Here is a 16,021-nt window from a genome sequence, read left to right as displayed (position 1 = left end):
ATAGTAAAACACACCCTCAACAAAAAGTTCCTCCAAGCAAATTTCAACAAAAAGCTGCAAACAAAATCTACGACATGCATGAATAGAACATTTGTTTCCACACATTTGACGCATAAATGAAACAATACTTTATCCCCAAATCCATTTGTTGCACAACCGCCAAAAACTACACAAAGAACAAGACATCAAACACATACAAAAAATGACAGATTCCATCGAACGTCAGAGATTCACAAAATTCACAGAGAGCTTTCGATGGGGATATTTCGAGCTAGAGCCTATACTCGGCGGAGTCACTCGCACATGTATGTTCAACGATTGGGACGCCCCTGACGAGCTGGCACGATTCGACGTGATCTTAAAGAGCGATATGGAAGATCGATATTGGCAATGCATCGAAATCCAAGAAAAACAACGAACTACTCACGCAGTAAAAACCGTCGTTCGAGCACGACTCATACTCCCTCGACACGGTCGAAGCACGCTCGAAGCACGGGAAGATTGGAAAGAAATCCTGCTCAAGGCTTTCGATCACCAGATGAATTGGGCAAAGAATGATGGGTTCAGAGTCAGATGGGATGTCGATTATGTGCTCAAGGCGATGGCGAAGTTGGGGCCTGCAGGAGAGGACCCGGTGCTTGAGAAGCCGGCTTGGACGGAGTTGTTGGGGTATGCGATTAAGATTGATGGTTCTCCTGACGAGGCGACTTTTAGTTTGGGAAGGCTGCCAGAATATGGTTCACCAGAGACTCAATTGCCGGTTGTGCTGGTGACTTATACGGCGCATATTGCGAATTGGAAGGAACTTTCTTGGCCGGATATTGCGGAGGAACTGAGGAATACGATAGAAAGTATGATTGGTAGATCATTATAAAGGGATTGTAGAGCTATGTATGATGGATTGAGTCAGTTCTGAAAACGGGTTATTTTAAGGCTTGGTTGGGTACCTCCGACTTTGAATCTCTACGGCGTACTAATTGGAGGTTAAATCTTTTGGGATTATAAATAAAGAGCTTCAGACGATCTTCGGAGAAGAAAGTTATGCACAGAGTAGAACTTGAAGATAAGTGTACTTGAAGACTAGGCCTAGAATACAGAAGATTGTGCATATAGCCCAAGTCATATCTCGCGTTAGCGATGGTTGTCACTATTGTGAGTTAAGCGAGAAACGCGCGATTTTCATGATTCACCAGACGGAGAAATTTGCATGATTCTTCCCAAATATTAGTCAAAAATTCAGGTTAAACCGAAGATAAAAATCAGCCTTTACAGTGAACAAGATGAGGCCTAGAAAACCTGCGCATAAGAGAATGACTGGCCCAAATTTTGCCATACTAACCACTTAATAAAATACCTCAACTTCCACCGTATTTGAAATTAAGAAGCCAAAATTTAAGAAAGCCGCACGTACCATCACATAACTCAACATGATATATTCCCAAGACAAAGCGGCATACAAAAACGAGTTCCTAGAATTCCTCAAAACAGACATCATCGACTCCTGGTTCCAAAACGGGCCAAAGCTATTCTACAACTACGGCAAGACCCGGCAAATATCAAGTACCAGGACTGCACGCTTCAAAATAGAGACTGATAGTCTCCGCGATCCAGGCTGGTTGAATGTCCAGGTGCTGGATTACGAATACGAAGAAGTCGATGTGGAAAATGGATTTTTCCCGGGTTTCGAGGAGGAAATTTCGCGTAGAGTTCGAGCGGAAATATGGGCACCGTATCCGAATCCGAATAAGTGTGTAAGATGGATTTATGATGAGAATTTGAAAGCTGCATTTTTAAGGTCTTTTGAGAATATGTGGCCGTTGGGGTATTCGAGAGAGCAGCTTGTGTTGAGGATGGATCCCCGGCAGGCTGTTGACAGGATTCGGAGTACGGACTTGGGGGAGACGCCGAAGAGGATTTTGGAAGGGGGGTTTGAGATTAGAACCACTGTCTTCAGGAGGGTGGAGGGAGTGTTGGAGGGGAGTGTGAAGGTTTTGGAGTTGCCTGTTAGAGATGTTGATGGGAAGTTGCCTAAGGAGGTGGTGGTTGTGGAGTGGGATGCGTCTGAGGATAGGACTGCGTTGGATGGGAATCTTAATGAGAGGGTTGTTGAGGGGTTGAGGATTAAGTTGTCTTTGAGGCGGTTGATGACGAAAAATAGATTAGAGGTGGAAAAGGAATGAAAAGGCAAATGGGTGAGGTGCAGCAAGTCATCTTGTCGGCGAAATTACCATTTCAAGGCTGTTTAAAACACCTGCTGAAGGAAATGAAGCGATATTTAAGTAGGATAGCCGAAAAGTTGCGAGCAAATGGCAGAAATACGTTATTGCCCTTTGACATATATGTCTCTTCTTTCTCTTCTCACTTCTGCAGATTTGATACCATGTAACACGTTGAAGAATATGTTAGCCGAAGAATGAGACAAGTGGAACGATATTACTCGCCGCAAAATGAGTGACTCAGGTATTGCCAAAGTTGCATCACTCAAAGAGATAGATGGCCCTCAAAGTCACAAGGTTGGAGTTGACTGTCAGAAAAGGTCTACTAATCTTTCAAACAGGCAGCGGCTTTGTCATTCAGCGAATGATTCACTTCAAATTTGCCGAGCCAGTTGAGTGTACCTATGTAGAAACTCGGTGTTTCTACAACAAATGATTCATCTTAGTAACAGCAAAGAATACTCTCAGAGTAAAAATCACAACTGGAACATAAATCGATATCCAAATCATCGAGTAGGTTCCGCAGGTGCCTACCTAGGTAAGGGGACCAACGCCACCCCCACAAGCGCCACATATAGTCCGATCGGCCCGAAGCATCCGATCTACCGCCGCCACACCCAGAGTCTGTGCTCCTGACGATCTGACGATGCCTTCTAAATCCCGCCGTCAACCCACCAAACCTGCCAAACCACAACCAAACCAGAAGAAGATGACGCCTGGCCTGACCCTCGATACCACAACACCCGCACCACCTTCACTTCTTCAACAGCCCTCAACAGCAGTAACATCGCATACACCATCCCCTTTGCGCCAGCAAAGTCCGCTCGAAAGACCACCCGTCTCACCACTCACCCCAACCAAAGAAAAGGAATCCCCGTCTGCGCAACCGCCGCGACAGACATATACACATCCGACGCAGCAGCCACAGGTCGCAATACCGCTGCCTCCGCTCGAACCCATCGTATTTGAAGATAATCCCGATGTCATAGCCCTGAAATCTACGATTGCGATTCTCCAAATCCAAGCACGGAATGCGACAGCCGATATAAGAACGCTGAAGAAAGTAAAAGAGCGCGCGGTGCAGAATCCAAAGGAGTTTACGGATGCGCTTGTGAATGGAGAATTAGGGGGGCAGGGGCCTAGTGTGCCTATGTACCATGACTACGATTCCGAGGATTCAGAAGATGAAAAGCCTGAGGGCGGCGAGGAGGGAAACAGGAAATGGCCGACTTTGCCAAAGGCGCAGAATGTAGTGAGGTGTCCGCCGATAAACTGGACGCAGTATGCGGTGGCCGGAGAGTCGTTAGACAAGCTCCATAACGATCAGGTCGCGAGACCGAATGAGGGGATGCCGCGGAAGACTGGCGCAAATGGGGAGCTAGTGTTTCAAGGCGATGGGTTGAAGAGGGCCACAGATTTTGGAATTGCGGCGCCGTATAGTCCGTTGACGGATAGGCTTGATAAGAAGCCGAAAAAGAAATGAGGGCGTTGGGCTTGGGAAGTGTATTTGATAGCATTTGTTAGGCGTCTAGGATGATTTATGAGGCTATGAGGTATGATAGATGGGGCATGAAATGGTGTTGGTGGCAAGCTCGGAAAAAGCAAAGCTGTATTTGCAATTTAGCAAGCTGAAATGATTACATTGAGGATGATGAATTCCTTCCTGCTGAGCTGTCAGTCCTCTATTCCACCAGTGTCAATTGCTCCTCCTTACAAGCACACGAAGTTGTCTGAACCAACAAAACACTCACTCACCCCACAACACATTCCCAACAACCTCCAAATTACAACTGATCCTGCATATACCTTACAACGATTTACTCAACGATTCCACGCCTCGGAACTGAATTTCACCTCAACAATGTGATACAGAGCCTCCCCCCGCCTTCATCACCCACTACGCGAAGCCTTCCTATTCCAGAATTTAAGCGAGTGACATGTGGGTCCTGAAGCTATACGTGATGCAGGTCCTTAAGGACTAGACCAGGACTGTCCATGTTTATATAACAATAACTTGATCCGTAGTTTACTTTCCTACTTAATAACAGTGTACAATCCCTTTTTCCTAACTCCATCTTTCTTGTCCTCATAACCCGAGATAATTTCAAAATCTCACTCACACTTCCCACTCACACTTCCAACTACACAAAATGAGCTTCCACATTACCGAAATAGCTATACTTGCTATATCATACCTGCTCTACAAACTCACAAAATTCCACCTCTCATCCCGCGCCTTCCATTCCTTTGCCGTAAAAAACAACTGTCTCCCCCCACCAACCCAACACACCACCCTCCCCTACGGCCTTGAACGCTACCTAATCCTCTTCACCGGCTTCAAAGGTCCTTATCCCTCCTCATTCCCCCCTCTCCACCCCAAAACTAAACCCCCCCAGGCATCGACATCCTCGAAACCTTAATCCGTCCCCGCTTCGCTAACACCCACACCATCGCCATCCCCTCCCTAAAACGCCATCTCTCCACCGTCTCGCCCGAGAACATCAAAACCATCCTCGGCACCTCCTTCGCGGACTACTCACTCGGTGCCTCCCGCGCCGCGAACCTGGGTGATTTGATCGGCCATGGGATTTTCACCGCTGATGGCGAATCATGGACGCGGTTTCGGGCGCAACTGAAGCCGCAGTTTACGCGGGGCCAGATTGGGGATTTGGAGGTTGCGGAGAGACATTTGGGGGGTCTGTGGGCGGGGCTAGAAAGGGAGGCGGATGGGGGATGGGAACGTGGGGATCTGGGGAAGGGACTGAGGAGGTGGACGTTGGATGTTAGTATGGAGTTTTTGTTTGGCGTTGGTTCTGGGAGTCAGGTTGGGGATGGGGAAAGTGAGAAGAAAGTGAGGTTTGCGGAGGCGATGGTGGTTGCGCAGGAGACTATTATTGTGAGGTTGAGGTTGGGCAAGTGGTATTGGCTTGTGAGTCCGAAGAGGTTTAGGATGGCTTGTAAGACTGTGAAGGAGTTTACGGGGGAGTGTGTTGATAGGGTGCTTGCTCCGGGATATAAGCCTGTGGGAGATGCGAAGAAATTCGTTTTGATGGAGGAGTTGGCGAGGCAGACCGAGGATAGGACGGAGATTCGGGATCAGTGTTTGCATTTGCTGTTGGCGGGGAGAGATACTACTGCCGCGTTGTTGGGTTGGTGTATTGTGCTTCTTTCGAGACATCCGACTGAGTTCGAAAAACTGAGGACGACAGTTTTGGCGCAATTCGGAACTTCGAGCGCGCCGAAACAGGAGTTGACTTTTGAATCTCTCAAGACGTGTAAGGAGCTTACGCATCTCGAGTATGAGACACTAAGACTTTACCCGATCGTGCCTCTGAATTCGCGAGTTGCGATACGAAATACAGTGCTGCCGAACGGAGGGGGACCTAAAGGAGACTCGCCGGTAGCGGTAAGAAAGGGTACGACGGTGGGATATTCCACCTATGTGATGCATAGAAGACATGATATTTGGGGCGAGGATGCGGATGAGTTTCGACCTGCGAGGTGGGAGGGGCGGAAGTTGGGTTGGGAGTATATTCCTTTTAGCGGCGGAGCGAGAGTTTGTATTGGTCGTAAGTTGTGCCTTTTACTCATATCAGATCATGAGGATTTTGCACTTTCGGAAACAGAAATCATGCTAACGATTGTGTAGAACAATATGCGTTGAATGAAGTGTCATTTGTTCTTGTGAGGCTTCTTCAGCGGTATGATAAGATCGAGAGTCTGGACGATGGGCCGATAGTGAAGCAAGTAACGATGACTCTTTCTCCTGCGAATGTCAGCGTTAGGATGCACAGAGCAGATGCTTGAAGGTCGTGATTGGGAAAGTGGACGGCATTAGCGCTTAAAAGGTGATGATTGAAATGTTAGTGAGGGTATTGTCCAGCCGAATGAAAAAGGCGGGAACAAATAATGGCTTGGATTTACAACTCTTGGATATAGAGGCTCAACATGGTATATTCAACTTTACTTTCTTCCAATAAGTTTCCACGCTGCTCGTGCCTATTTCTTTTCGAGAACTTGCTCGAATAAACCAATTAATCGCTTAACCTCATCCACTGCGACTTGTGAGCGAGAATCTATTATCCAATGTGAACAGAATATACTCACCAGTATTATAGTGTACCATACTGACTCTAACGACTCCATCATAACCCAATCCAAGGACGTCCTCCAGTAATCTCACACTATACATACCACCCCATCTGATGGCCATCTCACCATTACTCAACTCCTCAACCTTATCCACAACATCCTTACTCTTCCATCCAGCAACGGTAAAACTTATCGTTGCAACTCTTAGCTTTGTGTCCGCGCTCTTCTCGCCGTAGATAGTGACATCTTTTCGGCTGTTCAGATAGTCGAGAAGTAGAGTTTGCAGTTCGCCTTCGTGCTTTTCAATGGCGGACCACGTCTCTTTGGGGGAGGCTCCGATGTAGGCAACGACAGCGGGAATAGCGGCTGTAAGTTCGTAAGACGAACCGGCGAGACCGAGTTTGTGCTGTAGAGTGGCGTGAGGGTTGAAGTAATGACCCAAGGATTTTGTAGTTGACATTCCTAGAGGAGAAGCGTAGAGCATGGCAATATGAGGACCATAAACCTGGATCACATGAGATGAGACAAGGAGTAGATACGGCTAGAACGTACCTTGTACCAAGAGAAACAGTAAAAGTCAACACCAAGATCCTGCATGTCAAGATGGCGATGGGGCGAGTAAGCTACTCCGTCGACACATAAGACGGCGTCCTTAATCTTGTGAACCTCCGCAGCTATCGCTTTGATATCATGAATCGTCCCTAGAACATTAGAAGCGTGAGTACAAGTTACGAGGACGGTCTTGTCTGTCAAAAGCTCGGGCAAATCGGAAGCGAGAAGCTTTGGATTCTCTTTTGACTTTGGTGTCCACCATTTGATTTTCAAACTTAGACGATCAGCGAGATCCAGCCAAGCTGCAATATTGGCTTCGTGATCAATGGACGAGATGACTAATTCTGAGCCTGCTGGGAACTTGAATGCGAATGAGAGATTGCGGAAAAGTTGAGTAGTTGATGACCCAAGCACTATGACTTATCAATGCTGTGTAAACTAAGAGGCATGGATGAAAGTACCAATGTTTTCGGTAGGAGAATTGATGTACTTTGCTGCAGCTTCATAACCTTCTGCATAGAGTTGACTTGACTTGACAGATGTGGGGTACGTGGCTCCCAGTTGCACATTTGTTTTGGTAAGATAATTAGTAATTCTAATTGACAATTAGCGAGGAAGAAAGGAAACTTGTGTATCTCACGCTTCGACCACCGAGCCTAGAGTTTGACTTCCTCCTGCATTCTCAAAGAAGACTTGGTTCTGTTTTAATGCGGGGAACGCTTCGCGTGCGCTCTGGATGTTGAAAGTGCTCATGGCAAAGGGTATGCTTTAAACAGAATCGGCTTATATCAACAAGAAATGAGGTTATAAGACAATGCAAAATTGTATGATCTATCTCATTTCTTGCTGTCTCCGACTCATAGTCGAGTTCTGTCAAGATCAGAGTAAAATGGGGGTGATGGATAGTGTGGGCCCTAATTGGTTTGGCTGGATGCTAGACTGCTAACGAGGATCTGGAAGGTGTCTACCAGTGGACAAATAACTGGCAGGTCGAAACACAGCATCTGACCAATTGGATCGGATAGATGTCGTACATGATGACCGTGTTCTGCCCAAAATACTCTGTGACATTCATGGCATGTCGAAATCTGCTGAGATCGAAAGGCTATCAATTCGAAGGTAGCTGACACCAGCTCCTTTGTCCCACATAGAGGGTATGAAGTGTCTCTTTGAGTGCTTCCGTTGCAGGAAAGTAAAATGATTTTCCGTCCAATGAAAAAGACAATATTTATAGACGCTCTTCATGTACGCATCCCACAAAGACATTGTACACAGATCTCCATTGGCACAACATCAATCCGCATCTGTAGCGGCCCGCAACATCCTTAGACTCTCCGGCCTGAGAACAGTCAAACAGCGAAGCGGCCTCAGGGGAAAACCAAGATAGAAACAGCTGAACTTTCAGCAAACAAAAAGTGAAGCCAATCCAATTGAACATCGACTACGATGCAAGGCCACTTTCTCAACAACCCGACTCGTCGCTCTTCGCGCCGACCTCCAGTCGCGCAACACGAGGGCCAAAAAGCAACATTCTCGACGCGTTCAGTACGTTGCATAAAACACACTTTTGAGGGTGTCATGCAACACCAGGACCCCAAATGATTTCGGTGGACGATAAAGAAAAGAGAAGCGCTTGGATGCATATACGCGGTTAGAATTTCAATAAATGGTGTTTGCTCGTTGCCAGTGAGAAGCGATAATTTCATGCGCCCCTATGCGACCAGATTCAGGGACGAATGCTTCACCGCCTTGGGGATTGGGCAGTAAAAATTGATAGATATCGGATGTTGGAGCAGCCCACCAAAGTGTAATCACCATTTTTGGGAGTTTATTACCACGAATTTTGTCAATTATACGGGATTCGGTGAAGATGAAGAGGAAGGCTGAATCGCAATCGAGTAGCCAGAATGGCAAGAGTATCCTGAAGAAGCGATCGAAGACAAGTATGATTTCTCGTTCCCTCGCACTTTCAGCGCATTTTCTAACGAGTGGCAGTACTATCCGAGGAAGAAATCCAGAAGAGTTTCCGCAAAGGCCTCTTCGAGAAAGATGTGCTCAAGAAATACACGAAATCATACGCCGATTCCGAGCCATACAAGCACAGTGTAATCAGCTCTTTAATTGACGATAAACTCCTTCGCGCGGTTCGAGACGAAATTCGAGAAAATGTTCACTTTACCCCAAAGGAAACCGATATTTACAAAATCCATCAATCGGGTGATCTCGCCAACCTCGATGGATTGGAGGATGGTGCGCTCGATAAATTGCCTTCGCTGTTGCGATTGAGAGATGCTATGTATTCGAGCTCTTTCCGGAAATATGTTGCTGCGATTACGGGGTCGGGGGAATTGAGTGGGAGGAAGACGGACATGGCTATTAATGTCTACACACCTGGATGCCATTTGTTGTGTCACGATGATGTAATTGGCAGTCGAAAAGTCAGTTATATTCTATACTTGACGGATCCAGATCTGCCTTGGAAAGAGGAATGGGGTGGAGCATTGCGATTGTTTCCTACCAAGACTTTCAAGGACGATGAAGGGGAGACGACCAAGACGCCAAGTCCCGATTTCACCAAGGTCATTCCGCCTGCTTGGAACCAATTGAGTTTCTTTGCAGTACAACCTGGAGAGAGTTTCCATGATGTTGAGGAAGTTTATCATGCCGAAAGTAAGGAGCAATTGGAGAAGGATGGAGGTCGTATTCGAATGGCTATCAGTGGTTGGTTTCATATTCCACAGATTGGCGAGGAGGGATATGTTGAAGGTGCGGAGGAGAAATGGGGAAAGAATAGCAGTTTGATGCAATTGCAAGGCAACCCGGATCGATACGATTTTCCACAATCGAAACCAGTTGAGGTGGAGGAGTGGAAGGAAGATGAAGGGAAGGTGTTTGAAGCGTCAGATCTTGACTTTTTACTCAAGTATATGGCACCAACATACTTGACGCCGGATACGTTGGAGCAGGTCGCTGAGCAATTCATGCAGCTATCTAGTGTCACATTGGATGGGCTTTTATCGAAGAAGTACTCAGAGAAGGTTCGGCAATATATCGAACAGGAGGAGGCATCCACTTTACCCGACAGCAGCGACGAGATTGAAAAAGGGGCTTGGAGAGTTGCTAGGCCTCCACACAAGCATCGATTTCTCTACCAGCAACCCAAAACAATACCTAAGAAGGGTAAGGGCAAAGAAAAGGAACGGAATCCTATCGAAGAGCTCCTCAATGTATTCGTCCCCAGTCCACAATTCCGAAAATGGTTGGAGTTGGCTACGCAAACCACGATTACGAGCCAAGACATCTTAGCACGACGATTTCGAAAGGGTCTTGATTATGCTCTGGCTACAGGTCATGATGGCGATGCAAGATTGGAATTTAGTTTGGGCCTGACACCTACACCGGGTTGGGGTGCTGACGATGATGACGAGGAGGAGGAGGAGGAAGGAGAAGAGGAGGAAGACGAAGAGGATGATGATGAGGAGATTCCTGCCGAGAAGTCGAATGGTTCTAAATCTAAGAATAAGGGCAAAGGGAAAGAGATTGAGAAAACAGAACCCAGATCCAAATCGAAGGGTAAAGGGAAGGAAAAGACAGACAAGGAGGTCGCGACAGAAAAAGAATTAGAAGCGGAGGCAGTAGAGAAAGAAGAGGAAGATGATGTTGGTGGTCATGAAGTCTACATGGCGGGTGACGATGATGACACCGATGCAGATGCTGCGATTTATAAAGCATCAACAGGCGAGGAAGACGACAACGTTCTCTTCACCATGCCAGCCTCTTGGAATAAGATGAGCATTGTTCTTCGAGACAGTGGTGTCTTAAAGTTCGTCAAATACGTTAGCAAAAGCGCCAAAGGAGATCGATGGGATCTTGGTGGTGTTTTTGAATTGAAGGAAGAAGAAGATGATGAGAGTACCGGTGAGCAGGACACCAGTCAGGAGACCGGGCTTTCTCTCGAGGATATGGTGGTGAGTGAGGAAGAGGAGTTTAATGGCTTTCCACCGTCTGATGATAGTGATTCGGATTGAAAGATGAATATGAATATTGAATGATCAGCTTAGTATGCAGCGATGACTTTTGAGGGCTTCCGATATATCATTCCCAGAAGAGGGTACAGCACGACAAACGACATTTCAAGTGCGACATCTCAACAAGTAAGTCACCCCATAATATTCCAGAAGTATGACATGTCAAAAATAGAAGAAAATTTCATTTTTTCTAGATTATTCAACATGCAGTAGACTGACTCGAATAGGAAATCTTATCTTGGATGAGATTCTGCAGGTGGATAAGATAAGGACATGTGTTGAAAATACGTATGATTTTTATACAAATCTGGCAATTGTTACCATATCTAAATAGCAGTAACTTTCACAATATCAAAGGATATAAAGATGAACACAAATCTTGTCCCAAGTACTTCTTGTATTTCGTAACAACACCTCGGATGCACCATGTAGATCACTCAGCCCCACCAGTGACGATATGCGGGGAAATCTTCCTCAAACGCACATTAAAAATCTGCCTCTCATCTGCGCTTGCGCCTTGTGTCAATCTCATGAATCAAGCTCAGATCAACAGTTTTTAGCTAAAGCTTATTACCACACAGCTTGTCCCGGCGCGACATATTGTGTGCCTACGGATGTGTGTGATACCGAAAAACTGGTGGCTGATGCAGGTGATGCATGTGTACGCCCGTGGGTGGATATAAGAGCTGCGCTGAGCCCTGTTAAATTGTGACGCTGGGTTTTTTCCTTTTTGGTTGAGAGATATCGGGTGAGGCTGAATGTGTTATTGAGGTATTTATTTCTACATATATAAATTGAATATCCGGGATTGACCTTTCTAGAACGTTTTTTTAATCTTTGTTTCACTACGAGTAAGTAGGGCTGAAGAACGCCTCAACGTCACCACTCAACCTTTACCTCAAGATAAAAGTTCAACACCATCATCACCATCATCACCATCACCACTACCAAAGTAAAGAAAGAGGAGAAAGGCAGCAAAAATGCCACGCTTCACCTCCCGCCGCTCAACCACCTCCACCACTCCCCCCCGCCGAACCTCAAACCCCAATATCCTGCCCTACCGCGACCAAAACAACCGCGTCGCATACACCTCCACATCCACCACCACCGAAGCCTCCCACACACTCGAACCCATCCCTACATACGACTCAGACGCCGAACCCCTCATAAGCTCCTCCATATCGACAAACTCAGGGAATGCACTACTCCCAGCCAGCGCAGGCGAGGGGTTAGAAGGGAAGGGATTGAGTAACGAGGAGATAGAATGTTTCACAGCGACAGGCCGACCGATGCCGAGGTTTACACCGGCGCCGTTTATGAGCATGGCCACGGATATGTATAGTCTGCCCCAACTGCTGCCGGTGAGGTATACGGATGATAGTGTTATTCCTGCGATTGTTGTGGGGGTTGTGCCGGGTTCTTCTCCTTCCTCCACCGATCCATCTTCCGCCAACCCTATCGAGCCATCATCTACCGAACCTCCAGCCTCGCCGCCCAGGAAAAAGAGCATATTTGATAAGTTCAAGCGCAAAGCTAGTGTTGATACTGAGAAGGGGATTACGAAGGTGGTATACATGCCGAGGAGGGAGTACATGAAGTTCTTCGCCAGAGATCTAAAGGGTGAGTATGTTGGCACCGAGCCGTATAGAAGATGGAGCGAGGGCGAGCTGGATGAGGTGTTTAGGGGGTTTCAGCCTAAAGTTCAGAAGAAAGCGGGGTATAGGGTTCCTAGCTAGATGGTTGGGGATGGAGGTTGGGGGGGAGGGCCATAGAGAGGAGTTGAAATTGGAACGGGATTTGATGACGAGAAATGAATGGTGCGGGATAGATGATTGAATGAACAAGCTGGATAGGTTGGCATTGATATCAGTCTGCTTAGCAGCGTTTACTTGGTTATGGAAGGGAGATTTCTGAGAGAGGGTAACAGCAAGAGAGGACCCGCAGTGAGAGAAAGGAGTTTCAGCAATCAGATATACAAGCGGGATAGGAGTGGAATTTAGTTTAATGTTATTTAACAGGCTTTAGGTTTTAGTTGGTTGGGGAGTTTATTAGATACCCCATTTGAGCAATTCATATGATCATTTGATCTCTTCGACATAGACTTCCGCTCGCAACATGTGAACTTATATGTGAGAAGAAACGAGCCAACACCTTTAACCTGGCAGAAACAACAGGTTGCGGTGCGCAAATGTGGGATTAAATTAGCAATATTGTCTATGGCTTTCAGTTAGATGTGCAGCGACCAACGACATATTTTCGTTGGGAATATAATTATCATTTGATAATACGACACGATGTTTCGAACGAGACCAAGGAACATACCGCTAAGAGATAGTTTGAATTTGAAACGGGTACTGACCTTGCAAATCCAAAGAGTCATCATACTTGATCCGCGAGGGAGAATATGGGGTTTTAGCCTCAGGGTTCCTTGAGGTAGATCACTGACAGAGAGAAAAACCCGCGGCCTCTGCTTGTTAACATACTTTTTACTTCTTAATCTAGAATTTCGCAGTAGGTAGTTTATACGATGCTGTTAAGATGTGCGGTCTTTCGTTTCCTTAACAAACTTGTTTTGCAACTCTGAAAATTTGCTTTTTTCTTTTGCCGTCTGTGAAGGGATCCAGAATCATCATATATTTGGAGAAGAAATAAGCAGACCTTGCGTATCAGCATATACCGGTTATCCTAGAAATAAAATCTATCTACTAATGTACAAATTACGACTAACCACCCAATCAAGCAAGCCTTATCCACCTCTCAAATTCACATCGTGACTCCACTGAATCTCAAAAGCAAAACCTACCTAAAATTCCAAGCGTTTTCTTAGCTGGACCGAATATAAACCCATCATATTCCCCTCCTGAAATATGAACCTTCTTGTTAAAGATACCCAATAAAACTGTACCCAAGATCTTTCTTTTCCTACAATTGTCTTGTTAGAAATACTCCATCCAACGACCTACCACCTATACTCTCCATCAATCCTTATGACGTTAGAATTCTAGCCCTCCCAATTTGACAAGAAGTGTTGAAGCGTAAGATCTACGCTTTCTTCGTACCTGAACTGTCATTTACGCCTTGTTTAGATCATCCATCTCAAGCGATTTCTGAAGCAGACAATTTCTAGTGCTTCAGATTTCAATTGCCGCTGGGCCCTTTACAAGGAGTGATCGTGAAGTTACAGATGGGTAAATTCCAATAATCCACACATTCAAACTCGACTCCACATATCCAATGTCTAAATAATATATACAACCCTCCCCTTCCACCCCTTCACGCTCTCGCCCCCCTCTTCCTAACCCCAACCAAACACTCCAACGGCTTCCTCAAAAACCCCTCTCTAGTCTCAAGCCTCTCCGTATAAAGCTCAAACTCATACCTGCCCACCGCCGTCCCCACAATAAGCGCGAGTTCCATCTCCGCCACGTTTCTGCCCACACAACTCCTTGGTCCGTAACTGAACGGTATAAACGCCGTTTTCTGTCGCTCCGTCAGCCTATCCCAGCGCTCTGGTTTGAACTCCTCGACGTCGGGGCCCCAGATCTCGGGGGAGTGGTGGATGGTATAGGACGGGACCGAGAGGACGGTGTAGGCGGGGAAATGCTGGCCTAGGAGCGTGATGCCTGGGCCTGGGGGGACGACGCGGGGGAGACCGAGGGCGGAGGTGGAGTGGATGCGCATTGTTTCCTGGATGACGTTGTGGAGATATGGCAGGTCTTTGACCATTTCAAAGGACGGGACATCAATATCTTCTGGAATAGCAGCATCTAATTCCTTTTGCAATTTCTGTAACACGCCTGGCGTTTTGAGGATCCAGTAGAGGATCGCGCAGGAGGTGTTGGATGTAGTATCCGAACCCGCGATGAGCTGCGTGAGTGCTTCGGCCGTGAGTTCTTGTCGACCCATGGGTTTTCCATTTTCGTCTTTTCCTTCCATGAGACGCGCGAGCAGGTCGACGCGGCCGGGGTCGGATTTGCCGTCGAGTCGCTGAGAGACCCGGGCTACTGCTATACCGGCTAGATTCTGTACTGCTGCTAAGCCCTGGGAGAAGAAGGGGTCGGGGAGGTATTTCGCCCATGGTTTGAGTCCTGGGAGACATCCTAGTGTTCCTGAGACTTCACCACGACGATTCAGGACTTCTACGGCTGGAGCGTAGGTTACGGGACTTTCGGGCGTCATTCGGATTTCTGTGATGTCTTTTCCTTTCTCTAACATCCCAAATGGTTGGCCAAATGCCAGATCCCCGATCATGTCAAAAGCGAGGTAGTTGAACCAGTGTAGACTGTCGATTTTGGCGAACCCGCCATGCGCGTTTTGGGATAGGGTGTCCCATTGTTTGACAAACATGTCGAGGTTTTGATGCATGTAGGTCTCGAATTGGGCGATGCTTTTGGTTGAGAAGGTATGCGATACGGTTTTCCGCTTCCGTGTATGTTCTGCGCGGTCGCGCGTGTTGAAGAGACCACGGGTGATGGAGACGAAGACATCGTAGAAATCGCTGTATAATATCAGTCTCTGATTCTGGTACATCAATTGGCAGCCTACGATTTCAAGAACCCATTTCCATGGCCGTAGATGGCGTTTATGGCGGATTCGTCAGCGACACTGACATGATTCGGTTGTATCCTAACTAGTTTTCCATATTTCTTGTGTGCTTCGTCGACACTTTGATATCGTTTCCCCTGTCGTGCTTGGAGGAGAAGCCACAAATTTGAGAATTTAGCAGCTGATGGACCTGGGACATTGCGTATACCAGTGTTGGAGGTGAGGTAAGGGACGAGGTAGTAAAGAATGACCGCAACGGGAATTGCCCATGGAGTGAGGATGAAGTCGGTGACGGCCATTTTACCTGGCGAGGATCGACGCAGGGGATAAAATATGGTGGATATATAGATGTTTATATTTTGCTCAATGTATATACATATTAGTTGGATTAAAATCTGGGAAAGACTGTTTAATTATACTTCTCACATGTTTGAGACTTGGAAATGCCGTTTCTCGTGTCCGACGTTGAATCGTTTTCACCCCGCAATGAGGAGCTTCGAGACCAAGCTAACCCGACCCCGGATTGTTGAGGGGAACCAATCAGAAAACTGATGTAGTAAGAGAGGAAGCTAGTGATTTAAGGTGACT

General features: G+C 46.7%; 8 protein-coding genes across 8 annotated transcripts; 6 read left to right on the top strand and 2 right to left on the bottom strand.

Annotated features, from left to right (window-relative positions):
* Positions 1-202: 202 nt before the first annotated feature.
* On the top strand, positions 203-874 carry GLAREA_05695 (uncharacterized protein; the record flags this gene model as incomplete). Its single annotated transcript, XM_008078984.1, has 1 exon — positions 203-874. One exon carries the CDS (start codon positions 203-205, stop codon positions 872-874), a length of 672 nt encoding a protein of 223 aa, XP_008077175.1.
* A 553-nt stretch (positions 875-1,427) lies between these two features.
* On the top strand, positions 1,428-2,180 carry GLAREA_05694 (uncharacterized protein; the record flags this gene model as incomplete). Its single annotated transcript, XM_008078983.1, has 1 exon — positions 1,428-2,180. One exon carries the CDS (start codon positions 1,428-1,430, stop codon positions 2,178-2,180), a length of 753 nt encoding a protein of 250 aa, XP_008077174.1.
* Positions 2,181-2,862: 682 nt separating this feature from the next.
* Positions 2,863-3,699, top strand: GLAREA_05693 (uncharacterized protein; the record flags this gene model as incomplete). The annotated part of the gene is made up of 1 exon (XM_008078982.1): positions 2,863-3,699. One exon carries the CDS (start codon positions 2,863-2,865, stop codon positions 3,697-3,699), a length of 837 nt encoding a protein of 278 aa, XP_008077173.1.
* Positions 3,700-4,366: 667 nt separating this feature from the next.
* Positions 4,367-6,023, top strand: GLAREA_05692 (Cytochrome P450; the record flags this gene model as incomplete). The annotated part of the gene is made up of 3 exons (XM_008078981.1): positions 4,367-4,559; positions 4,613-5,785; positions 5,866-6,023. The coding sequence occupies 3 exons, from the start codon at positions 4,367-4,369 to the stop codon at positions 6,021-6,023; spliced, it is 1,524 nt and encodes a 507-aa protein (XP_008077172.1).
* A 192-nt stretch (positions 6,024-6,215) lies between these two features.
* GLAREA_05691 (PLP-dependent transferase) lies at positions 6,216-7,613 on the bottom strand (the record flags this gene model as incomplete). The annotated part of the gene is made up of 5 exons (XM_008078980.1): positions 6,216-6,271; positions 6,324-6,813; positions 6,861-7,273; positions 7,322-7,455; positions 7,501-7,613. The coding sequence occupies 5 exons, from the start codon at positions 7,611-7,613 to the stop codon at positions 6,216-6,218; spliced, it is 1,206 nt and encodes a 401-aa protein (XP_008077171.1).
* A 1,117-nt stretch (positions 7,614-8,730) lies between these two features.
* GLAREA_05690 (uncharacterized protein) lies at positions 8,731-10,888 on the top strand (the record flags this gene model as incomplete). The annotated part of the gene is made up of 2 exons (XM_008078979.1): positions 8,731-8,803; positions 8,856-10,888. The coding sequence occupies 2 exons, from the start codon at positions 8,731-8,733 to the stop codon at positions 10,886-10,888; spliced, it is 2,106 nt and encodes a 701-aa protein (XP_008077170.1).
* A 980-nt stretch (positions 10,889-11,868) lies between these two features.
* Positions 11,869-12,624, top strand: GLAREA_05689 (uncharacterized protein; the record flags this gene model as incomplete). The annotated part of the gene is made up of 1 exon (XM_008078978.1): positions 11,869-12,624. The coding sequence occupies one exon, from the start codon at positions 11,869-11,871 to the stop codon at positions 12,622-12,624; it is 756 nt and encodes a 251-aa protein (XP_008077169.1).
* A 1,537-nt stretch (positions 12,625-14,161) lies between these two features.
* Positions 14,162-15,732, bottom strand: GLAREA_05688 (Cytochrome P450; the record flags this gene model as incomplete). The annotated part of the gene is made up of 2 exons (XM_008078977.1): positions 14,162-15,386; positions 15,434-15,732. 2 exons carry the CDS (start codon positions 15,730-15,732, stop codon positions 14,162-14,164), a joined length of 1,524 nt encoding a protein of 507 aa, XP_008077168.1.
* Positions 15,733-16,021: the final 289 nt, after the last annotated feature.

The sequence above is a fragment of the Glarea lozoyensis genome, assembly GCF_000409485.1.
Source record: "Glarea lozoyensis ATCC 20868 chromosome Unknown GLAREA10, whole genome shotgun sequence".
NCBI lineage: Eukaryota > Fungi > Ascomycota > Leotiomycetes > Helotiales > Helotiaceae > Glarea > Glarea lozoyensis.
Note: the sequence above shows the minus strand (reverse complement) of the source record. Positions and strands in the feature narration are given on the sequence as shown.